Here is a 25,928-nt window from a genome sequence, read left to right on the forward strand (position 1 = left end):
GAACTGTTACAGTTCCCCTGATGGTCTTGCGCTATGTCATGCATGATGGTGCTGAGCACCCTTAGAAGCATTTTTTCCCTCCATTTTTGTGGCATTATAGACAAACATAAACAACAGAAATGTAGCTATTTGAATTACTGTACGCAAAATGCCACTGTAATCCCACATGCCTTATTCCTAATCTGACTGAAGAATATAAATTACATTAGACACGTTTACATGAGTTATTTCTCTTTCCGAATGGAATCTTTCCAAATGACTTTTCCGAAAGCAAAGGTATACATGGAAAGGAATATTCAAATCTCTTGTCTACATGCGCCGCTATAATCAACCAGAATAGTCAATGGGGCATGCCCAGTAAAGCGTAAACACCAGCATCACGTGATACCAACTTTCCCGGGTTTTTCTTTCACTTGTTGGAATAACTCCGTATTGCTAGTTTTTCCTTCGTCCAGTCTTAAAATTTAGTTTGGATCAAAAACAAACTTTCCACAGCAGTCCAGTGCCAATTGCTTGCCTCCATTTTTAAAAGCGAAGAATGTCTTGAGCTGCGTGTTACGTCATATCTGAGCATGCGCTGAAAGAACGCACCCAAGTTAAAATTAATTTAAACAGGAAAAGATCAAATTAAATTGTATAATTAAACTCGGGACATGTTTTATATAGACATATATTTTCTTTATATATATATTTGTTCTTAAGAAAAATTGGACTTGTGAATGGCGTATAGAAGGGTTTAGATTCTGTTCCACAGATGGCGCTAATGCACACGAAAGCTGCTTGCCAACCGCCAATAAACAACAGAAGAAGAAAAACACGATTAAGAAGAACGCGGTCTGACAACTTTCCGATTGAGCGGGTACAAGATACCTCAATCGGATTGGCGAAAGGAATATTCCACCCCTGTGAATCCGATTATATGTTCATTCGGATTGGCACTTTTCTTTTGGAATGAGGTGTATACAAAGGTTAGATTCTTTCCGTTTGAGCAAATAACCCGAATGCAATCTGAATATTTGGGTCCATGTATACGTGGCTAATGTCTAGTAACAATGAGGAAGTGTGGTTGCAAGGAGACGCGATTTTTTAGAGTTGGAGATACATGTTAGGTGTTGGAATTGTACTGTTGTTGACATCGAAAGTGACGCTGTCTGTCATCATAACAGAGAGCCATGGCTTGCCGTGATGCGTATGTGTTAATTACGCAAAGAACAATTAACATAGTTAATGAACTAAATCAATTACCAATGTTAAGGTGCTGTTTTTGACAGTAAAAAGATGCTAAAAGATGTAAAAAACTTTAGTGAGTGACTGTTTTTCAGCTTTATACGCATGTTACCCTGATTTTGTGGCTATATAGACAATTTTTCAAAAATATTTACCCCACAGCTGCTACCACTGCTCTATAAGTCACATCATTGAATCATCTCTTTTTGGCACAACCACAACTTAATACAGAATTGTCCGTCCACTCAAATACACGCTCTAACTTTTCTATCCCAAAGGAAATTTATTTCCAGTCAGAAATCAAACAAGAACTCACAGGAGAATCGGACAGATTTTATAACAAGCCGGTTGAACATAAACACAACTTGACATAAAAAGTCAACTGTGGGCAATAAAGCGCTTTGGCACCAAGCCGTCTTACATTTTAATGGCGTTTAGCCTGGAGCTTGTAGGATATGGATTTGATGCTGCTGAGTTCTTCAAGGATGCAGATTAACCTGCACGGCTAGAAAGTCTGTGGCTGTTTTGTTTGTTTGTTGAATTATGCATCATGCATCATTGGTGGAGCGCTAGTATGAAAGCACTATTAGGTATTATTATTATTAGGTATATCGTTTACAGGTTCTGGGTTATGATGGACACATGTACAAATAATATTTCTACTGTTTGCATGTTTCCATGAACCTTTAGGTCTTTAAAATGACATTTTCGACATTGCCTGGCCGCGATTCACAGCTTATCCGATTTGCTGCCTTGTTGCAACGCCTAGGGACTGAGAAGGGAGAGCACTCAAAGCAGGCTTGGCATAAACACTCTTTGCTGTGCAAAATGCAATGTGGTACTTATCTGCAAACAACGTCTGAGTAATGGTAAAATCCGTCCACATGGGGAATGAAGGATGCTTATTTGAGATGATTACAATTTGAAGTGCTAATGAGATGGTTTGATCCAGAGACCACCAGGCTTTGATCCAAGATAATGATCCTAATTAAATACAAACATGGAGCCCAAACTTGCAGTATATAGAGAAAGTCAAAATGTCATCACTTCGGGGTAAAAAAAAAGCACCTTAAGGTGGCATGACAGGAAATTATTGACTCCTGATGATGTTAAGATGTTAAGAATATTAGGAATACAGTAGTCAGAACTCCATCCTGCTTCCATCAGTTTCGTTCTTTATCAGGATTTGGACTGTAGTTACATATTTGCTAAGCATATGTTTTGTTAACTGTTCATTCATTCATTCATTCATTCATTTTCTACCTCTTATCCTTGCAAGGGTGCTGGAGCCTAACCCAGCTGTCTTTAGCCGAGAGGCGGGGTACACCCTGGACTGATCGCCAGCCAATCACAGGGCACATATAGACAAACAACCATTCACACTCACATTCATACCTACGGACAATTTGGAGTCGCCAATTAACCTAGCATGTTTTTGGAATGTGGGAGGAAACCGGAGTACCCGGGGACAACATGCAAACTCCACACAGAGATGGCTGAGGGTGGACTTGAACCCTGGTCTCCTAGCTGTGAGGTCTGCGCGCTAACCACTCGACAGCCATGCAGCCCTGTATAAATATTTAAATTCATAATAATTCATAGTGTGGTGGTGGGGGGTGTTCTCCGGCCTCTTGCCTGAAGACAGCTGGGATAGGCTCCAGCACCCCTGCGACCCTCGTGAGGATAAGCGCTAGAAAATTAATGAATGAATTAACAGTTTAATATATTTTCTTGACCTTGAACACAAACTGCATGTCTAAAAAAAACTGCTGGAGCCTATCCCAGCCGTCTTCGGGCGAGAGGCAGGGTACGCCCTGGACTGGTCGCCAGCCAATCACAGGGCACATACAGACAAACAACCATTCACACTCACATTCATACCTATGGACAATTTGGAGTCGCCAATTAACCTAGCATGTTTTTGGAATGTGGGAGGAAACCGGAGAACCCGGAAAAAACACACGCATGCACAGGGAGAACATGCTAACTCCACACAGAGATGGCCGAGGGTGGAATTGAACTCGGGTTCCTAGCCGTGAGGCCTGTGCACTAAGCACTTGACCACCGTGCAGCCCATCCTGATATATGTAGTATTATTTGACTTTATTTATTATGTTTTATTCTTATTCAAAGTTGGAGTTGCCAAACTGGAGCAGGAGGGGATAGAAAAGAAGAAAAACTAAAAGTGAGGTGGGAGTGCAAACTCATGCAACATGCAAACTCCACACAGAGATGGCCGAGTGTGGAATTGAACTGGTCTCCTAGCTGTGAGGTCTGCGCGCTAACCACTCGACCGCCGTGCAACTTTAACTGTGGTAATCAAAATAATAATACTGCCTGGCATTTGCATTATTTCACTAATTCTTCACTCTGGCTGTTTGTTTTCACCTCACATATGCTACGCGGAAATCAAACATCTAAGGCATCAAAACAACAATATTGCTTTCCTATATAACACCGAGCATCCAAACACTTCAGTGTGCCGCTGGCCTGTGCAGCTGTCAGGTGTGTTGAAACGGGATTATTATGGGTGGTGGTGGGGGGGCTCTGTACCACCCCTATCCCATAATAATAACAACAACAACACCACCCGGGCCCACCTGCCGTTAAACATCTCCAAGGAAGATTGCCTCCTCCGACTCTTAGGAAGCAGGAAGCCTTAGGAAGTTAGTTTTAAGAGCAGCTTGCAGCCACACTAAATCCTGCCTGTTTAAAGCAACAAGCAGCACTTAACCGAGCGAGACCACAACAACAGCAGTCGACTTTAACTGCCACTTTGACAACAAGTGAGATGCCTATACTTGCCAGAAGCAACATCCATTCCAAGACAAGATAGTGTCCTTATTGTGATTTTTTTTTTCCATTCTCAGCTCATTCCATTGATGTTCTACAAGTGCTGGAGCTATCTGAGAACATGGAGGGCGTATCCAAGCATCCTGGTTTCTGCAGCAGCCGGAAGGGTGTAGAGGGAACCCAGCGGGCCTACAAAGTAGACCAGAAGATTCAGCTCAGTGCCCCCACTAAACAGCTTTTCCCTGGTAGTGCATTTTTATTGCTTATTAACTTTCATATCGACTGTACTTTTATGAGTATGTCTTCTCTCCAGATTCCAAATTCCCTGCAGATTTCTCCCTAATGGCCACCGTGCGAGCCCAAAAGGGTTTGCGTTTTTTCCTGCTGTCAGTGTACAATGAGCAGGGGGTGCAGCAGATTGGACTTGAAGTGGGCCCTTCGCCTGTTTTTCTGTATCAGGACCAGCACGGGCAGCCCAAACCAGACAAGTATCCCGCTTTCAAGGGCATCAATCTCACTGATGGAGGGTGGGTATTTGCAGGAACTTGAATCACACTGGACACTTGACATTGTGGAGCTGAGGTTAGGACTTTTTTATATATTCCTAAGCATCAATTAGAACAAGGCAGAAAATAGCAATGAATAGCCTTATCATAAAGCCACATAAACAAGTCAACATAAACTACAATCTTTACTACAGTATGACAAATAAAAAAACACAATGTACAGGACGATAACTACAACTCTTACAATCTTACTATCAGAATCGACAAAAAATTCAAAACACAACTCATGGAGGATGATGTAAGACAATGGGACTGCATCACTTTTTTCACATGCTTCAAACCCATGCGGCTTGAAACAATGATGCGTCTAATTTACGGCTAAAAGAACAATGCTTCCCATGAAGCTTATGCTACGTTCACACCGACGCCGAATCGATGGCGAATGAATAAATAAATCGGCGAGCAAAGCGGCGACAAAGCGTAACAAAGCTTAATGAAAGCATAAAGACCGTAATACAGCGTAAGAAAGGTTTGAGCAATTCGGGACATTCGGCAAGAGCGCCAAAAATTTTTAAACTGTTTAAAAATTTGAGGCGATCTGTCACGAATTGCGTAAAGCGGGGAGAGCGTATTAAAGCTTATCAAAGCGTCACAAAGCTTATCAAAGTTTTGCTCAAAGCGTAGGAAAGCTTAACAGAGCTTGGTTCAAAGGATCAATGGATCTGCTGCATCTTTATATATGCTTTGGATCAGAGGCGGGATGCAGTCGGGATCTCGAAATTTTCCTTTGCGTAACAGAGCTTAACAGAGCCTATCAATGCACAAGAGAGCTTGATAATCGTATCAGAGCGTTATTTAAAGCGTGATAAGCACACCAAAGCTTATCAATGAGTATTAAAGCGCATCAAAGCGTGATTTAAAGCGTAACAAATCCTGATCAATCGGCATCAAAGCATGAGTAGCCGTAGCGAGTTGGGAAATAATTTGTCGCCTAAAGCGGGAACGAATTTCGTATCAGAGCGTATCAGAGCTTATCAGTGCATAAACATATCTGAGGAGATCGTGAGATTTTTTGAAAAATGACGCCGAATTCGTCGCCGATTCAAAGCGCGACATTCGGTGTCGGTGTGAACGTAGCATTAGAGTGCCGAAACACGAAATTGAAAAGGTTATGTCACATGTCTTACGCAGCGATCGTGTTTTGATCTGTAAATCTTAAGTACATTTATTCAAGTGTATGATTGCTACAACTTCTGCATGGACAGCAAAAAGTGTTGAACTCTGATGAAAAATTACGTAACTGAAAGAACAATGCTTCCCATGAAGCTTAGAGTGCCGAAACACGAAATTGAAAAGGTTACGTCATGTTTTGAAGTCTTACACAGCGATCGTGTTTTGATCTGCAAATCTTAAGTACATTTATTCAAGTGTAGGATTACTACTACTTCTGCATGGACAGAAAAAAGTGTTGAACTCCGATGAAAAATTACCTAACTTAGCTAACAAGTGATGCGGGGAACGCGGAATGCAGGTAGAATGGCAAGGTTTATAGTGTTTTTTTCTGTGTCAATATCCCATTGTACCATGGTGCGTCTTATATACAGTATGGAACAAATTCTCTTTAAATTTGATGGTCGCGGCTTATATTCCTTATATTCCAGAATTGATGGTACTTTGTTCTTCTACAGATGTTTGTGACACTGAGATAGGAGGAGGACATGTATGGCAATTTTTCCATTATTCTCCAAGTAATCTGGATTTTTTTTTTTTTTTTTTGCTTCCAGTTGGCACAGGATAGCCTACAGCGTTAAGGGTGAGTCTGTCACCCTCTTCTTGGACTGTCAGAAGGTAGACACCGTAAAACTAGCACGAGGAGACGAGGCCATCATCAGCACGGAGGGCATCACAGTGTTTGGATCACGACTTGGGGATCAAGGTGTATTTCAGGTATAGCCCATGCATTCATTGCTTTTACATTAGATTTACCCATGGGTCTGGTTCTGCAGTAACATTCAAAAGCAATAAACGAGAAGAAGGAAGAGAACATTTTAAATATGTATGCAAGATCATGGAAAGCTCTGCGAGTTATGGCAGAAAAATGAATTATTGCGCATGAAGTCTTTCAATGAAATGCATAAGTCAGTTCATATAATGTTAGAAGTGATGAATTAAACATACAGGCGCCCTTATATGGGTTGTGGTCAAATTGCTTTGAAAGTTTTATAATCATTAGACAAATAGTCAATGATAATTACTTGCCAAGTCCAGCCCACATTTTGCTTGGTGGCGGCCATGTTTGTCAACTAATCCTGCTCAAATTTTACACACATGCGCTTGTCAGTCTCCTAATGTTATATAACAAATTTGTCAGTGGTTGAGCAAAAACACCCTAAAGTTACAGTGGGTGTTTTGTGCTGTGGGAGAATTTGAAGTCAATCAATAACAGCAACTCCAGTGGTGTATTTTCCAGAAAAATAATAACACTGGCAACACAGTAGTGGTTCATATTTTGACATATTTCTCCCTTTTGTGTGCAGCCGTTCAGGAGTAGATGAATTATTCTGTATCTTATATATGCATTAATTCTTGAGAACATTCATTACTTACAAAAAAAGGGTGCTAAATTTGTACTTGGTCGGAACTAGTGTGGGTGAAGCTCCATTTGAATTCATTCTGATGTGCACGTGACATCTTTTGTGCCGGCTTCAAAGCTACTCAAAAGAAAATTTGCGGTTCAAGAGGCCAGAGGTTGACACGGGTCTCATGTCAATCAAGCGTGGGAGGAACAAAGTGCTACAAAGGTAAATGAGGTGTTCAAAAGCAGAGAAGAAAAACTAGGAGGAGTTTGATATGCTGAGGCGTGAGTCGTTAACGGAACTCTAGTCTACTTCCAAAATCTTATTCGGAATTTTCTTGGTGTACCAAAAGAATAGATGGCGTTGTTAAACTTGATGAAAGTATTGAAAGAGGGTCGTTAGTCTAATAGACAAGACACCCCCCCTCTGACTTTCACCAGGAGAAACCAGATGTGCTTTGGTCCTGATGAGTGGAAAAGCCCACCTGTTGCCTGGGGACCTGCCCACCTTCCTCGTGCTTTTACTTACTTAACTCCTTTCTGATCCACCCAGGCAGTAAATTACTTTTACGCTAGCCCACTTCCTTTTTTTTTTAATGACTTTACATCCAATGTATGTCTCAGTCTTGGTCTCTTTGTTTTTTCTCACTTGTCCACTGTGCAGCCCATCCTGATATATGTAGTATTATTTGGCTTTATTTGATGTTTTATTGTTATTCAAATTTGGAGTTGTCAAACCGGAGCAGGAGGGGATAGAAAAGAAGAAAAACTAAAACTGAGGTGGGAGTGCGGGGACAATACAAAGAGAGACAATAACAGCACAACAGAAACAATCCTTGAATCCTTTTGAGTGCAATCGTGAATTGATACATTTTCTATTCTATAACTCTAATTATATTCATAAAAGTATATAATCAGGGTTTTCAACATGTGGCACAGAATAGATTGTGGTTGGAGCCATGCTTTTATGCCACAAAAAATGTTTTTTTGTGATTTTCTTTCTTTGTTATAAATACAGTATATGATACATCATATACATTTAAATGTCATTACATTTAAATATATGTGTACCATTCACACTCCACAATTTGGAGTCACCAATTAACCTAGCATGTTTTTGGAATCTGGGAGGAAACCAGAGTACCCGGAGAAAACCACTCAGAGACCACTCAGAGATGGCCGAGGGTGGAATTGAACTCGGGTTTCCTAGCTGTGTGGCCTGCTCGCTAACCACTTGGTCGCATTTTTCAATGCATTGTTGACAACTAGTGGTTCTCAAACCCTTTAACACCAAGTACCACTTCCAAAATATTAAACTTTGCAAATATTCTTGGCCCCTGAGCACCACTAAATGTATCCTGCGTACCACCATTGGTAGTAGTACTGCAGTTTGGTAACAAAAGATCTATACACATGGAGACAGTAATTTCACCAGTTCATTAGTATCTATGTCTGTGTATCTATACGTATTAGTGTCATTAGTTTCAAAAGTAAGGCTGGTACCAGGGGGACCGCAGATTATAAGCAGGCTGACCCACGCTCTACTGTTCCCAGGCCCCCGGTTCTGGGAGGGGGAGGAGGAGGAGGCCAGTGTTCCAGCCCAGTTCTCCCAGCGTGGGAGCTCTGCAGTGTGGGACCAAGTGGGACCACACTGGGCCTCTAATGTCTTTTATTACTTCCAGATTGCCAACAAGTGTTCAAACAACAAAACACTTTGCTCGAAACGTAAAAAATATCTCCACATCCTGGGTTGCGCCCCTTACCCGGCCGACTCGGGGCCTTGTTTATGTGACGCTAACACACCGACTGCTTCGATAAGAGCCAGTGTTTATTTGTTGGGAAAATCTGATCCTGTCTGCCTTGATTTGGACTGGAAATAGAGCATATTTCTGGCATAGACTTACGGCCTTGTTGACATTACGACTGCAGCCACTTGTAGTAAAATAGCTGAGCTGTTGATTATAGAGAGGCAGACTAAATCAGTTGAGGTCTGATTGTTTGATTGGCTGCCAATGATGTAAGTAGTATGTCAATTACGCTCCCTTGGTACCCTTAGTTAGCTCATGGTAATGGCTGAGTGTATTTCAAACACGCCTAACAAAGTTACACCGAAGTACATCACGTTTACATTTGCACAATGTCCGAAAAGCAGTCGGAAGAAGCAGAGTTGATTCAATGTGGCATTTAATCATTAGCACAAACACGATGTCTTTTGTTAATGTGATGGAGAGTCGCACGGGAAGCATCTATTACATATAGTGCCTTTAATTTGACCTGTACAGTTGATTTACTTTAAATAACCAAGAGGGCGGCACGGTGGTCGAGTGGTTAGCGCGCAGACCTCACAGCTAGGAGACCAGGGTTCAATTCTACCCTCGGCCATCTCTGTGTGGAGTTTGCATGTTCTCCCCGTGCATTTGTGGATTTTCTCCGGGTACTCCAGTTTCCTCCCACATTCCAAAAAACATGCTAGGTTAATTAGACTCCAAATTGTCCATAGGTATGAATGTGAGTGTGAATGGTTGTTTGTCTATATGTGTCCTGTGATTGGCTGGCCACCAGTCCAGGGTGTACCCAGCCTCTCGCCCGAAGACAGCTGGGGATAGGCTCCAGCTAGCTCCTAAATAGGGAGCAATGACTTCATTTCACTTAGTGATGAAATGAATGTCAGCCATCTTTTGTTAATGTGATGGAGAGTCGCACGGGAAGCATCTATTACATATAGTGCCTTTAATTTGACCTGTACAGTTGATTTACTTTAAATAACCAAGAGGGCGGCACGGCGGTCGAGTGGTTAGCGCGCAGGCCTCACAGCTCGGAGACCCGAGTTCAATTCCGCCCTCGGCCATCTCTGTGTGGAGTTTGCATGTTCTCCCTGGGTACTCCGGTTTCCTCCCACATTCCAAAAACATGCTAGGTTAATTAGCGACTCCAAATTGTCCATAGGTATGAATGTGAGTGTGAATGGTTGTTTGTCTATATGTGCCAGTCCAGGGTGTACCCCGCCTCTCGCCCAAAGACAGCTGGGATAGGCTCCAGCACCCCACCGTGACCCTTGTGAGGAAAAAGCGGTAGAAAATGAATGAATAAATAAATAACCCGGAGGCACAAAAATAGATGAACTAGTTATTTTTCACGTTGAAGTCTTTGCGGAGCTTTTGTGCAATCAGAAACTACAGTCTCGGCTGTGATGCAGCTGCTGCGGCTGTATCTTAATTGGAGAATGATGGAGTGCGTTTTTTTTTTTTTTGAGGGGAGGGGTTCAACACTTTAGTGTGGAGAGAAACCCTGCAAGGCAGGAACAATAGGAAAAGTTCTATGTGAGAGTGTTGCCTTTGATGTCTAATTGAGATTGGATTAGACTGGATTTACTCCCTGTTGCCTCTCTTTCTCTCCGACTCAGTCCGACTACAGTGAGACGAAGAGGGCAATAAAGTGCCCTTGCTCGGCGCTGGCTTAGGGCCAAAACTGGAAGAAAAAAGACATTATTTGGATAACCTTCATGCTCACTGTACTAACACGCAAATTAGTGCCTCAGCAGTCATTTCTAGAAAACATGTCATGAAGCGGCTCATTGATTTGAATGAACACACGCTGCCGACAAGGCCTGTTGTGAGCATCATAAGGTGATACCCCTGGCTGCTAAAGCCTAATTAAAAGCCACTACAATGGAACCACGATGACCAAAACATCAGACAGTTAATCTGATTTTATTTATCACAAATGGCTGCCTAAACGTCGAAGGAGATACACTCATAAGACACTTGATTAGGTACACAGTCTGCACAATCTAATGGGATTCATTACAGTTGTTGTTGGTCAAATTACTGTTGCAAACTTTGTCAATTTGCAATACACCAACGAAATATAATTTATGGCTCTTGATATTACAAAACAGATTTTCTATTGAAATTAATTTAACTTTATTTTAGATCTGCAGAAAATGTAGACAAAGTAGCGTCGCCCGTGTTAACTTCTTGTAGTAAGGAGACAATTCATCCAAAGGGAGACTGAGGGCACCATTGTAGTTAACTGGAGATTCATTCATTTTCTACCACTTATCCTCACAAGGGTTACAGGAGGTGCTGGAGCCTACCTCATCTGTTTTCGGGCAAGAGGCAGGGTACAACCTGGACTGGTCGCCAACCAATCACAGGGCACATATAGACAAACAACCATTCACACTCACATTCATACCTATGGACAATTTGGAGTCGCCAATTAACCTAGCATGTTTTTGGAATGTGAGAGGAAACCGGAGTACCCGGAGAAAACCCACGCATGCACGGGGAGAACATGCTAACTCCACACAGAGATGGCCGAGGGTGGAATTGAACTCAGGTGTCCTAGCTGTGAGGCCTGTGCGCTAAGCACTTCTCCACCGTGCAGCCCATCCTGATATATGTCGTATTATTTGGCTTTATTTATTATGTTTTATTCATTCATTCATTTTCTACCGCTTATCCTTACGAGGGTCGCGGGGGTGCTGGAGCCTATCCCAGCTGTCTTCAGGCGAGAGGCGGGGTACACCCTGGACTGGTTGCCAGCCAATCACAGGGCACATATAGACAAACAACCACTCACACTCACATTCATACCTATGGACAATTTGGAGTCGCCAATTAACCTAGCATGTTTTTGGAATGTGGGAGGAAACCGGAGTATCCAGAGAAAACCCACGCATGCACGGGAAGAGCATGGTAACTCCACACAGATATGACCGAGGGTGGAATTGAACTCGGGTGTCCTAGCTGTGAGGCCTGTGCACTAAGCACTTGTTCACCGTGCAGCCCATCCTGATATATGTCGTATTATTTGGCTTTATTTATTATGTTTTATTGTTATTCAAATTTGGAGTTGCCAAACCGGAGCAGGAGGGGATAGAAAAGAAGAAAAACTAAAACTGAGGTGGGAGTGCGGGGACAAGACAAAGTGAGACAATAACAGCACAACAAAAACAATCCTTGAATCCTTTTGAGTGCAACCGTGAACTGATACATTTTCTATTCTATAATTCTAATTATATTCATAAAAGTATATAATCAGGGTTTTCAATGTGTGGCGCAGAATATATTGTGGTTGGAGCCATGCCTTTATGCCACAAAAAATGTTTTTTTGTGATTTCTTTGTTATAAATACAACATATGATACATCATATAAATTTAAATGTTATTACATTTAAATATATGTCTTGATATAATATGATTTTGCCTCCTAGCCAGGCATGTGACCTCCATTTGAACTTACCACCGTACCCTATAAAGCTATTATTGTTATTGTAGCGTGCGAGCATTGGCGTACGGCATCATACTGAGAACTGTTTCCTGTATTCCAGGGAGAAATTGAACAACTGCTGATTCACGAGGACCCCCAGGCGGCTGCCAGCTACTGTGTCAAATACATGCCAGACTGCAACTCTGCTGTGCCCCACAACGTGGTCCCGGATCTTCTTCAGGGGGTCAGTACTGCCATCTATGGGGGAGGAAATCCCAGTTACAGTGCACATACGCAAAGCACATTTAATACTTGTTTTACTGTTATTTGTAGTATTTTGCGGTATTTTCAAATTACAGATCACACATTTGATTCATATTTTGAAGTAGAAGCATCACGTCTAACCGAGGTGGACATGTTTGGTCCTGTAAACGGCGAAACATAACTGAATAAAGCACATAGTCCTGCTGATATTATGATTGATGACTTCCTAAATGCAGCCAGCAGCAGATCATTTCCTTGAAACTGAATGCTTCTTTGTCAAGGGATACGAACAAGAACAGCTGAGCTCAAGCAACCCCCGATCTTGACAGAGAAGTTCTTCAAGATGTCCAGTGACACACTTCTCACGCATAGTCAAACAGTACGACTTTGCACGTGCGTCTGCATGAAGAAATCAGCGGGATTTTCTTCTGTTTTTCTTGATATTCATCCAGTTGGCTTTTATTGAACTATTTCAGCAGAGGGGATGAGCTGGGAATTCCAAAACACTCCCACAACGGGCCTGCATCCCATCACGCACACTGACCCCGTTTCGATGTAAATCACACTCCTCACGTTATTATTAATATGAGTTCATTTATAGCTATTTTCTACCCCTTATCCTCACGAGGGTCGCAGGGGTGCTGGAGCCTATCCCAGCTGTCTTCGGGCAAGAGGCAGGGTACACCCTGGACTAATCGCCAGCCAATCACAGGGCACATATAGACAAACAACCTTTGGAATTGAACTTGGGTCTACTTGCTGTGAGGCCTTAGCGCTAACCACTCTACCGCCGTGCAGCCCGTATTAGAGATATTCATTCATTCATTCATTCATTTTCTGTAGCTTATCCTCACGAAGGTCGCGGGGGTGCTGGAGCCTATCCCAGCTGTCTTCGGGCGAGAGGCTGGGTACACCCTGGACTGGTCGCCAGCCAGCCAATCACAGGGCACATATAGACAAACAACCATTCACATTCACATTCACATTCATACCTATGGACAATTTGGAGTCGCCAATTAACCTAGCATGTTTTTGGAATGTGGGAGGAAACCGGAGTACCCGGAGAAAACCCATGCATGCACAGGGAGAACATGCAAACTCCACAAAGAGACGGCCGAGGGTGGAATTGAACTCGGGTCTCCTAGCTGTGTGGCCCACGCGCTAACCACCCTTCCGCCGTGCAGCCCGTATTAGAGATTTATTAAAAATAAATTATATTTATAATCAAATTATTGTGTTGGGGTGAGATATGATGGAGTTAAACATTAATTCTGCAAAATAAAAAACAATTTTAATTCCAATTTAGTTTCCTCCCACATTCCAAAAACATGCTAGGTTAATTAGCGACTCCAAATTGTCCATAGGTATGAATGTGAGTGTGAATGGTTGTTTGTCTATATGTGCCCTGTGATTGACTGGCCACCAGTCCAGCGTGTACCCTGCCTCTCGCCTGAAGACAGCTGGGATAGGCTCCAGCACCCCCGCAACCTTTGTGAGGATAAGCAGTAGAAAATGAATGAATGAATCTTTGTTTAGTACATTTGTGTATGTTGTGCCCTGGCATACCACTAGATGGTGCCTGCGTACCAACAGTGGTACTTGTACCACAGCTTGAGAATCAATGTCATATACAGTACAGTTCTATAATTGTATTTTTCCCCATTTGATCACTACATAGAAAATTGCACTGTAATTATGCTTTCATCCAAAAAAACAGAGGGCGGATGGGGTACATTTAAAAAGTCTCAAGTGGAATCATACTGTAGATGGCATAAATGTAATATGTGCTGCAACCTACATTTGATTACTAATAAGAAACGTGATACATAAATTAGTTGATGGCCCTCTTCCTTTGCAACAACAACAGTGTCTTCCTCTGTCCTCCATTTTTACCTCTTTCATGAAAAGAACTCCCTTTGGTTTCAATGCTTTGATGCAGAGTGACCAGACCGAAGAACCAGCCAAAAAGAACAGGAAGGGCAAAAAGCACAAAAGGAAAGGTGACAGGGGCTCTAAGGGTAAAGGCAAACGCAAGGGCAAAGGCAAGGGCAAGGGCAAGAGAAAAGGCATGAAGGGATCCAGGAAGAAAAACCACCAAGAGGATGGACTTTTGGAGGACAGCTTCATTAGAGTGTCCACAATGCTGCCCGAGTTTCAGTCCCAGGAACCATTTTTGGACGTACAAAGGACCCTAGGAGCTGTCACTCCTACAAAAGCCTACGAGGATGAGACCTTCATGGAGATGCCTCCTCATGACCCCTCAACTGAAGCCCCCTCACCAAGCACCATGGAGGTTTCTGTCGAGGTAGACGAGCTTAACCACTGTTTTTAGGCGCTAACCCATCACTGCAAACCCAAAAGATTATGTTTCACTTCCTCAGTCGCTCCAATGGACGCATGGAGAATGCACCTTCAATATTAATAAAGCTTGTTTATATTTATCTTTCTGTAGAACATGCAGTACCATGCATAACAATACATACCATAAAAGGTCATATGCATGATATGAGCTAGGATTTGCATGTTTTAATTGCATGTTTTGAAGCCAAAGGGGCAAAATAGAGTGCACTACTAGGCTGTGACCAGCAGAGGTGCTGTTGAGTCAGTTTCAACAACTGATAATGTCTTATTTTTTGACTGTAAATGACATTAGTAGCCCTCTCTATATGTTGTGCTAAATATGTTTTGGATGACATGCAAGCATATATGAATTCTGGGTAACATTTTACAATAAAGTAGACAAAATTACAGTAGTTAATGAGGAATAAACCTACTTAACTCTAATGAAGAACTGAGTGGTAACCACTACTGTTGTTTTGTTTAATGGCGGCCATGTTTTTCATCCAATCTTGCTCAAATTTTACAGACTTGTCAGTCGCCTAAAGCTGTATACTAAATTGTGTACTGTATACTAAGTGTACTAATGTGTTCCTTCGAGCCCCAATTATTATGGGGTTTAATAATAGCAACACAATGTGGTTATTTGCTTGAAAAATAAGCAACACAGTAGGGATGCATGTTTTGACTAATTCTTCATAGTTTTTTTCAAATGAATGTAATTTTCCATCCTAATGGGAAGTTAAGCTACATATCGAAATGCAACACTGATATTGAAACAGGAGTTTAGAACGATCAGACTCTAAATGAAATGTTGTCAAATGTCCATCATTAATGTACAGCATATGCACTTTGCTGCCTTTACACGTTTTTTTTATTGTTTAATTTGATTTGTATAGCATCTTTCTTAAGATATAATCAACCTTTCACCTTTTGCTTTTACATTCACCATTTTTGTGCATTATACTAATATTCCCGGCTCTTCCCGTAGCTCTTGTAGTTGCCATGCAGCCATTGAACTGACACAGTTCCTACGCTAACATGAGCCTGTCAACGCATTCCTACTGTAGATGATCCACCTGCTGCGCTAACATTTCAGTTCAAATGTTGCCTGACTTGAAAGCGGTGCAGGCTAATGAGGAGTGCTTATTGTGTTGGCCCTGCAGGAGGAGAAGTCGGTGAAGAGCCCAGAGGTGGAGTACGGTGATGACCTTTACAACGATCTTGCTGTTTCCATAGTAACAGCGGGGACAAATATTACAGAATCTGAGGTTGGTGTGAATATAAATGCATAATTGACCTGATTATTTTGGGTTTTTCATGTTTTTGTTTAAAAACTGTTAAATCTATATACCCAATGCATATGCATATTGTTTTCTTACCAAGTATCTTTATTACGATTATTTAAATTCTTCCAGGTACTCGAACATGACGACTACAACAACACCAAGTTCGAGTACGACGAGTATGAATTATACGAGGAAGGAGGCTACGACTTTGCCGAGCGGGAACGAGAGGAGACGTGGGACGGAAAGGTGAGTCTGGAGTCAGATTTTTTTTTTTTTTTTTAAGTGGAGAGGTCAGTGTCAAGTGATTTGTATTCGTATGTTTCCCCTTCCTCAGGCAAGGCTCCCCACTGAGAAAGGACAGAAGGGCGAGCCAGCTATATTTGAGCCGGTAAGCCACTGGAAGCATTGCATGAATATTAAGCAGGAGCATCATAGCAAATGAGCTGAGATTCTTTTTTTTTTTTTTTATCTGCCATTGTTCACAGGGTACACTAGTGGAAGGACCACCAGGCCCACCAGGACCAGAGGTCTTGATCATTTGGTGACATTGTAGTGGTCCATTTTATGGTATATCAGGCGTGTAAAAAGTGTGGCACATTCTAAAAATAACATAGTATTATAACAAGTATTTTTTAAAAAAAGGAAAAATGTAATTATTAATTTTATAAAATAAAAAGACAAAATAATGAAAGAAAAAAGCTTTAATCTCAAGAGAAAAACTGTAATTTTATGAAAATAACATCACAATGTTATGGGGAAAAATTTTAGCAACACATAGATGAAATGGCAATGAATAGTCTTATAAAGCCACATAAAACAAGTCAACAATAAAATAAAAATATTATGGAAATAAATAATTATGATTTAAAAAATTCACAAAAAGTAACAGCTGGCTGCTGTAATTTTATGAGAATATTAAGAAAAAAAATTGCAATTTTATGAGAATAACCTTGCAATATTTCGAGGAAAAATATTATTTTAGTAGCACAGTTATATGCTGAGTAAGAATTGTATTTTATTTTTTATTCATAATATTATGAGAAACATCCTCATCAGGGTCGCAGGGGTATGCTGGAGCCTATCCCAGCTGATTTTGTCTGAGAGGCGGGTTACAGCCTGGACTGGTGGCCAGCCAATCACAGGGCACATATAGACAAACAACCATTCACACTCACATTCATACCTATGGACAATTTGGAGTCGCCAGATGGTGCAAACTCTGTGAAGGATTGTTAGTCTGTATGTGTCCTGCGATTGGCTGGCAACCCCCATGACGCTAATGAGGATTAAGCGGCATAGAAAATGTTGAATGGCTGCATTAGAGTGGCTGGAGGTGCTTATTTACTCAACTTGAGAGAGTACTAGACATTTATTAGGGTCTATATATTAGATATTTGTTATTTATACTTAGTTATTTATGCATTCACAAATATACTATGATCCTAAATTCAAACAATATACTTTATATTTAATATAATATATACCCAATATACTTTTATATTCAAACAGCAGTACATACTCATAATATAAGTCTACTATAAACTTTAATGCCACATCAATGCACCCGGCGATTACTATTAGTTGAGAAAATATGCTAATTATATTTTGAGTATCAAAGATAACTATAGAAAATATATTTTTTAATCAAGCCTGACTGATACTGTGTGCTACTTCTTTTCAGGGACTTCCTGGTCCAGCTGGACCAATCGGCCCCCTGGGGCCCATGGGAGATCCTGGTGAAATGGTTAGTGGAGCATTTGGCTGCGGACTCATCTCTGACCTCAGATTAAAATACTTCCGTGAGGATTACAACGGTCCAGTTCACCAGAGTTCAATTGGCTGGAGTGAAGGGACTCATGTTGACACACACACTTGACCTCTTTTTTTTTTTTTTTTTTGCTGTCTGCACTTGCAAAGGGAATACGCGTGGCCACAACTAAGATCACTTCCTGAGATCATATCAGAAGATGTCAATAATCTTTTAATTAAATCACAGTGCAAACACTCCAAATGAATCCCTTCATCTAATAGATTCAAAAAGCACAGACCGTTGACGGTTAAAAACGTGAAAATACATAATGCTTGTCTTTTTCATGTATTTTTAGGGTCCCGTAGGACGTCCTGGTCTTGCCGGTGCTGACGGAGTCCCAGGTCCACCAGGAACCTTGCTGATGCTACCAGTAAGACCTTACTCGGTCATATACACACACCAACATACAGTACATGACATAGATTCACCACTGTGACCACAAGGGGGTGCTGTTTAACCGAGCTGCATTCACTTAACAACCTTTATTCTTGCTTTCAGTTCCAGTATGGAGGTGATTCCCAAAAGGGACCCGTGGTGTCCCCCCAGGAGGCACAAGCACAAGCCATCTTGCAACAAGCACAGGTGCCTCTCTAAATCTAGAACATGGTTATTCCAATACATTGTTCCCGGGATCCTGTACAACATTTGTATATTGGAGATTACCTGAGTTTCCTCAGGGAAAACGGGAGGGTTGACAAGTAAAATCCTCTACATGGAGTTTTCTCCTGTTTATAAGGATTTACTGCAAAAATGATCATTCTAGATTTTCTGCAGGCATGCCGACAAAAATGTGCTACTGTTTTTAAGGGCTTATTGCAAAAACAGTAGTCAAAGATCCTCTACACAACAGGAATATTATCCTGTTTTTAAGGACCTACTAAAAAAATACATGTCTAAGATCCTCGATGTGTCAGGAATGTAATGCTGTTTGCAAAAACGCGAGTTAACGTTCTTCTATATGGCAGGAAGGTGCTACTGTTTGTAAGGACCTACTGCAAAAACGCTAGCAAAAGATTTGCTGTATGACCGAAATGTGTTACTGTTTTTAAGTCCCTACTCCTTGACAAAGATCCACTATGACAGGATCGTTCTGCTGGTTTTGGACCTGTTGCAGGTCTTCTGAAGCAGAAGTGATTTGCTGCAAAGCTGCTAGTTAAAGATCTTTTTTTATGACAGGAGCAATCCTCTGTTTTGGGGAAGATACTATACACTCAAACTCAATTTACTGGGGGCCACTGGAGCTAGGGTCTGCATCAGATTTTCAAAAAAAAACAACAAAAAAAACGCATTTATTAAAAACAGAAAAATATACAAACTTTTTCAGTGCTTTGGTTCCGATTTTCTACAATAAAAGCTCTGATGAAACATTCCACTGTTCTCAAATATCTTAATTTTTATTTTTCTGCACAAAATAAGATGAAAAATAAATAAACAAATCAAGAATAAAGAAAATCAATCAGTAATAAATAAATATAATAATAATAATAATAAAACGGCAAATAATAAAAACTTAAGAAACCACATATAGTTGGTGGGTAGACAAATTATTTTTTCAGATTAAAATTAACAAAGCATTATTAGAGCCCTGTAGACATGACAAAACACGACTATAGTCACATTTATACATTTTTTATTTACAACATTTTGCGCAACTGCAGGGTCTTGAGACACATGCTAACTCGCAAACTAGCGAGAGCTAGCCACCTAAACGGTAGCCTTCAAGTTATTTCCTTTAAACTTAAATAGCCAAAAACTTACCACTTCCACACGGATAGGGAGGATAACTATTAACAGTTATTTAACCTTTAACATGAACATTAATCAAATGTAATAATTTTTTCTGGGTACATGATACCATACAGCATCCATATCAAACTTGCGCGGGCCACACTAACATTGAACTTTCATATCAAGGCTGGGGCCTCAAACTAGTGTCCTGCGGCCACATTTGGCCCGCGGGCCGCGTGTTTGAGACCCCTGGTTTATATACTCTAGTCTAGGGGTCAGCAACCCATGGCTCTTCAGCCTCTTTGTTGTGGCTCCCTTTACAATGCTAACCTGTTTTTTTTAACACCTGAGTGGGGAAAATGCACATTTTTGTAATGAGTTTTTAAAAAATCCATCTTTGTATGAGACCATGAATGCATCCTGACTGAGTTCTAACTGGTGATTGGATGAGGTATTCAATTCTCTCTCACACAAGTGAACATGGGGGGAAGAACTAATACTTTCCCAGCACTATTTGACATTTCTAAAAAAATAATTACAGATTAATTTGGCTACAGATACAGAGTAAACAAATCAGGTAAGTTTACAGTAATTGACACATACATTTATGTAACTTTATCTCCAATACTAGCAAGAGTACTCCATCAACTGGTATTTTCTTATCTGAACTACTTTGATACCCCAAAGTTCCCTCCAAATTTGATTGCCAAAACCAAGATGATACTATGATAACCCTACTAGTTGACTAGTTTAAAAGACCTTCTGTTTTGCGGCTCCATCGTGGGCAAGGGGGGAAAAATGGCTCCTTTCATAGTAAAGGTTGCCGACCCCTGCTCTAGTCAAAGATCCTGTGTATGACAGAATTGCTCCAATGGAGTACATGTGTTCTCCTTAAGTTTCAGTGCACTCATAGTACTTTTCTTCCAGCTGTCAATGAAGGGACCTCCCGGTCCGGCGGGTCTTGCAGGGCGACCGGGTCCGCTGGTAAGCCACATCTTTATCTGACCTTGACCGATTTTAAAAAGAATTACTGCCACCAATAACATTTATTTCTCAGGGTGTTCCAGGCCTAGTCGGCCACAAAGGAGACATAGGGGACCCGGGCCCTCTGGTAAGAACAGACATGTTTATCTGCTAGCTTCCATGTGCCACTCTCTATCATTGTCACCATATTGATTTCCCTTCATCCTATTGCTTTTTTTGCTTCATTTGTCTTGTTTGTCTACTTAATACAGGGACCTCAAGGGTTGCCAGGACCTCAAGGGAGTAATGGAAAGCCAGGAAAAAGGGTACTAGTCTTGATCAAAAGCCTGCTTTGCTCTGGTGTACTCATTGATACACCGCAATTGTTTGATTCTTGTTATAGGGGCGTGCTGGAACAGATGGTGGACGTGGAGCTCCAGGTGAAACAGGCGTCAAGGTGAGGTATTTATGATTCTTACAGCAAACTCAAGGGTCCAACATATTGTAATTGGTTACTCTGATCAAGCTATCTGACACTTACAGATGATGGAAGTTCGGCTTTTTTAAGGGGAACGGTTTTTGGTTCCTCGCTGCTGAACTTCTTCACCTTTTCAGCTTGGTTGCGCGTGTCACGTTTTGCTCTCTTCCTGTTCTGTTTAGTATCGACCATCTGGCATCACACACAAGTGCGGTTTCAACAGAAATGGATTGATCACTTCAAAGAGCCATTTAATTTGTAATCAACACGTCACTAATACTCACCAGTCCTATTTTGGTACAAAAGCAGCAAACGCTTCTAATCAGAAGACAATTTTGTGTGAAATATTATCCAATCGGGAAGTCACTGTTGTACTTGAGTTCATCTCAAAGATGCTTCACGAGGATAATGGTAATGGTTTTATTTCATTTGAACATGCATCAGATTACAATTGAATGCATCACATAATCAGTTCACAGTTCCACATGTCCAAAAGGAGTAGGAAGAAGCAAAGCTTATTAAATCCAACCCCTCCATCTGGTACTTTTACAATCAGTAACTGTTACATTTGTTCACTTCCTGCTTTCATAATATAGTTTATGTGGGGGTTTTTTGGGGGTGGGGGTTGTTTCATTTTTCAATTTTTTTAATTTTTTTAATTTTATTTTTATTTTTACTACTATTCTTTTTTTTTTTTTATTTGCACTCCGGTTTCCTCCCACATTCCAAAAACACACTATGTTAACTGGTAATGGTGATGGTTTTATTTCATTTGAACATGCATCAGATTACAATTGAAAGCATCACATAATCAGTTCACAGTTCCACATGTCCAATCAGTAACTGTTACATTTGTTCACTTCCTGCATTTCTAAGATTTTATTTTATTTTATTTTGTCACGTACCAAGATACGAGGTGATATGACCATCCAATGACATAATGGGTACCATAGTAAGTGTCAATATAGTGATATGTATAGCACATCATGACTGGTTCAAGACTCTTCATCCTTGTATTTAGCAAACATCAACTGCTTGTATTGTTTCTTGAATTGGCTCATCGTTGTGCATTGTTTGAGGGTCTTACTCAATCCATTCCATAGTTTGATTCCACTTACTGAAATGCTATGGCTTTTTAACGTAGTCCTAGCATATAAGTGTTTCAAATGTAGTTCTTCCCTGAGATCATATTTCTCCTCTAGTATTGGAAGTATTGGATGACATTTAGGGTCACAAAAGGGAACAGAAAGTGACTTCCCCAAACTGTCCAAGTTCCAAGTTTCCGCAATGTCTTGCTACAAAGAATCATTAAGATTCAGGTGGAACGAAGAGGGGTCCAGCCCAACAGCTGACTGATTACTTTGTGCAAATGTTGACCCATCTCCAAGTGCACATTCTTTGTTACCTCACAGGGTGACCGAGGTTTCGACGGCCTGCCAGGACTGCCAGGGAACAAAGGACATAAAGTGAGTTTTATCCATTTTTGCACAAAGTGACACCTCCACGCTTGAATGCCTCATCCATCATACACGGCAGATGTCCATTTGCATATTTGCATCATCTCTGTGATTGTGTGATAATTGTGTACAACAGGGTTAGCATCTGTTCAAAGCACTATTCTCATTGGAGTAGGTTTAAAAGGTCTCGTATTATACTAATATTCACCGTTATGAAATAATCCTCAGAGGTGCCACAATAGTGTATTGGAAATGTGTTGCTTTAATGCTGGAATTTAGACAGTTTAGACTTGGTTTTGCATTATTATGCATCAGTTCATCAATTTATTTACATATTAGATCAACACACACACACACACTACCGGTCAAAAGTTTTAGAACACTCTCGAGGGAAAAATTTTTAAATGTTAAGATGGTCTGTCTCTCTTCCATTGTTCATTCATTCATTCATTCATTGTCTACTGCTTATCTTCACGAGGGTCGCGGTGGTGCTGGAGCCTATCCCAGCTGTCTTTGGGCGAGAGGCGGGGTACACCCTGGACTGGTGGCCAGCCAATCACAGGGCACATATAGTTAATTCACTTTTTTCTTGCTATTTTGATAGCAATAAATTACATTCTCCAGTAATCATGGGTGGGTGGGTGGGTGTAGTACCACTGTGTGTTTGCAACACTCTTCTTATGCACACACTCCAGAACTTGGAACACCTGAAGGAATTAGTCTCACCAACTCACCAACTCTGCAAAACAGAGTTTTGTGGTGCTTGAAACAGTTATGAAATGGACATTATTTTTTAGTTTTGGATAACCTTAAAAAAAAGCCTGGCACCTGATCACTTACCTTTGTACCATTTCAAGCTATTCATTGGACTCCAATGACTTGCATTGCAATAAATAACTGGAAAGGTTGCTGTGCTTTAAAACAGGAAAACAACATCCATATGTGACACATATGTGCTGCACGGCGAATGAGTGGTTAGCGTACAGGCCACACAGCTAGAAGACCTGAGTTCGATTCCACCCTCTTCACTCTGTGTGGAGTTTGCATGTTCTCCCCATGCATGCGTGGGTTTTCTCCGGGTACTCCGGTTTCCTCCCACATTCCAAAAACATGCTAGGTTAATTAGCGACTCCAAATTGTCCATAGGTATGAATGTGAGTGTGAATGGTTGTTTGTCTATATGAGTCCTGTGATTGGCTGGCAACCAGTCCAAGGTGTACCCCGCCTCTCGCCCGAAGACAGCTAGGATAGGCTCCAGCATACCCATGACCCTTGTGAGGATAAACGGTAGAAAATGAATGAATGAATGAATGTGCACTTGGGGGGAGGGGGGACAAAGCAGGAATACTTCTATTTCAACATTTTCTATACAAAGTACAACAATGAGTCTCGCACACAATACAACTAAAATAAAGTAAAATTATTCAAACAACATGCATGCTAGGTTAATTGGCGACTCCAAATTGTCCATAGGTATGAATGTGAGTGTGAATGGTTGTTTGTCTATATGTGCCCTGTGATTGGCTGGCGACCAGTCCAGGGTGTACCCTGCCTCTCACCCAAAGACAGCTGGGATAGGCTCCAGCACCGCCCGCGATAAGCAGTAGACAATGAATGAATGAATGAATGAATGTGACACATACACCCACAAGTCAATAACTTGATGTACTGTTCTTAAATAAGGTTTCAAAACATCATATCATATTGCATATTTCTTATGGAAAAAAATCTACCCATGTCAGCAGCTGACTGACGGATGATCGGCACCAGGATTGATTTGAGGATGTGTAGTGAAGCCTTTTTTTAAATTAGATTTTCTCACAAATATGCTCCATCTAAGCTCTAGGGACACATATTACTGTTCCGACATTCTAAAAAAAGTCACTTTTGCATAATAGGGGACCTTTAAATAAATTGAAGCTAATGTGTTTTTACTTTCACAGGGGGACAGAGGAAAGCCTGGTCCACACGGGCCTCTCGGAGAGCCAGGAGAAAAGGTGAGTGCAGGACTACTTTTCATAATCTACAGGCAACCGCCGGAGAGAAAATACATCATGCAGCTTTTGTTTGTTTTTCTTTTCTTTTGCAAGGTTAAAAGAGATTTCATAGCCAGATAAATGGATCAACACTACAAGCTGAATAAAAGCTGCAGTCCAAAAAAGCAGGCTGCTCGGAATTTAAGTAACAAATCCAATTTTACCACACTGGAGTTCATTCACTGTGAGCTGCCCCCCCAAGAAAAAAAAGACACGATTGAGCTTCTTTCAAGATCAATTGATGCAGACGTTGGTAAAAGTCAAAGAGAGCAGTCTATTAGTCTTTAAGATACTTACGGATGTACAAGAGTCTTATCAGTGAGAGGCTGACTCATTTAAATGAGCTCTTTTTCACACATTATAACATTGAGGACGTGAATTCATTCACGGGTTGATTTAGTCAATTAGCTCCGTGTGAATCATGTTGAAAAATCTATTACCTTCACTGTATTTCTTCAGGGATCGGATGGACCTGTCGGCCCAAGAGGACAACCTGGTGAACCCGTGAGTAGGAAACACTCTTTTTAAATATGGTAATGGTAATGGTTTTATTTCATTTGAACATGCATCAGATTACAATTGAATGCATCACATAATCAGTTCACAGTTCCACATGTCCAAAAGGAGTAGGAAGAAGCAAAGCTTATTAAATCCTACCCCTCCATCTGGTACTTTTACAATCAGTAACTGTTACATTTGTTCACTTCCTGCATTTCTAAGATAATTTAAGTTTTTTAATTTAATTTAAATTTGATTTAATTTAAATTTGATTTAATTTAAATTCATTTAATTTAATTTAAATTCATTTAATTTAATTTAAATTTATTTAATTTAATTTAATTTAAATTCATTTCATTTAAATTAAATTAAATGCAGGAAATTAACAGGACATTTAATTTAATTTAATTTAATTTAATTTTTGTCACATACTGAAGTATGAGGTGATATGACCATCCAATGACATAATGTGTACCATAGTAAGTGTCAATATAGTGATATGTATAGCACATCATGACTGGTTCAAGACTCTTCATCCTTGTATTTAGCAAACATCAACTGCTTGTATTGTTTCTTGAATTGGCTCATCGTTGTGCATTGTTTGAGGGTCTTACTCAATCCATTCCATAGTTTGATTCCACATACTGAAATGCTATGGCTTTTTAACGTAGTCCTAGCATAGAAGTGTTTCAAATGGAGTTCTTCCCTGAGATCATATTTCTCCTCTCTTGTAGAGAAGTATTGGATGACATT

At 40.7% G+C, this 25,928-nt stretch overlaps 1 protein-coding gene across 6 annotated transcripts in view; it reads left to right on the top strand.

Moving 5' to 3' along the window:
* col5a3a (collagen, type V, alpha 3a) overlaps positions 1 to 25,928 on the top strand; it is a 168,148-nt gene that overhangs the window by 108,361 nt on the left and 33,859 nt on the right. For 4 of the 6 annotated variants that reach the window (XM_058050244.1, XM_058050243.1, XM_058050242.1 and 1 more), the window contains 19 exons: positions 4,098 to 4,265; positions 4,334 to 4,547; positions 6,311 to 6,473; positions 12,437 to 12,559; positions 14,519 to 14,884; positions 16,083 to 16,187; positions 16,335 to 16,451; positions 16,540 to 16,593; positions 16,691 to 16,732; positions 17,887 to 17,949; positions 18,311 to 18,385; positions 18,514 to 18,597; positions 20,671 to 20,727; positions 20,801 to 20,854; positions 20,979 to 21,032; positions 21,110 to 21,163; positions 22,597 to 22,650; positions 24,585 to 24,638; positions 25,137 to 25,181. In XM_058050244.1, the coding sequence (XP_057906227.1) occupies positions 4,142 to 4,265; positions 4,334 to 4,547; positions 6,311 to 6,473; positions 12,437 to 12,559; positions 14,519 to 14,884; positions 16,083 to 16,187; positions 16,335 to 16,451; positions 16,540 to 16,593; positions 16,691 to 16,732; positions 17,887 to 17,949; positions 18,311 to 18,385; positions 18,514 to 18,597; positions 20,671 to 20,727; positions 20,801 to 20,854; positions 20,979 to 21,032; positions 21,110 to 21,163; positions 22,597 to 22,650; positions 24,585 to 24,638; positions 25,137 to 25,181 (1,902 nt within the window). In that variant the 5' untranslated portion in view covers positions 4,098 to 4,141. Of the gene's footprint in view, positions 1 to 4,097; positions 4,266 to 4,333; positions 4,548 to 6,310; positions 6,474 to 12,436; positions 12,560 to 14,518; positions 14,885 to 16,082; positions 16,188 to 16,334; positions 16,452 to 16,539; positions 16,594 to 16,690; positions 16,733 to 17,886; positions 17,950 to 18,310; positions 18,386 to 18,513; positions 18,598 to 20,670; positions 20,728 to 20,800; positions 20,855 to 20,978; positions 21,033 to 21,109; positions 21,164 to 22,596; positions 22,651 to 24,584; positions 24,639 to 25,136; positions 25,182 to 25,928 lie in introns of those variants that run through there. The other 2 variants (XM_058050247.1, XM_058050246.1) reach the window with 2 other exon arrangements.

Source organism: Doryrhamphus excisus, chromosome 15 (assembly GCF_030265055.1).
Source record: "Doryrhamphus excisus isolate RoL2022-K1 chromosome 15, RoL_Dexc_1.0, whole genome shotgun sequence".
In the NCBI taxonomy this organism is placed as follows: domain Eukaryota; kingdom Metazoa; phylum Chordata; class Actinopteri; order Syngnathiformes; family Syngnathidae; genus Doryrhamphus; species Doryrhamphus excisus.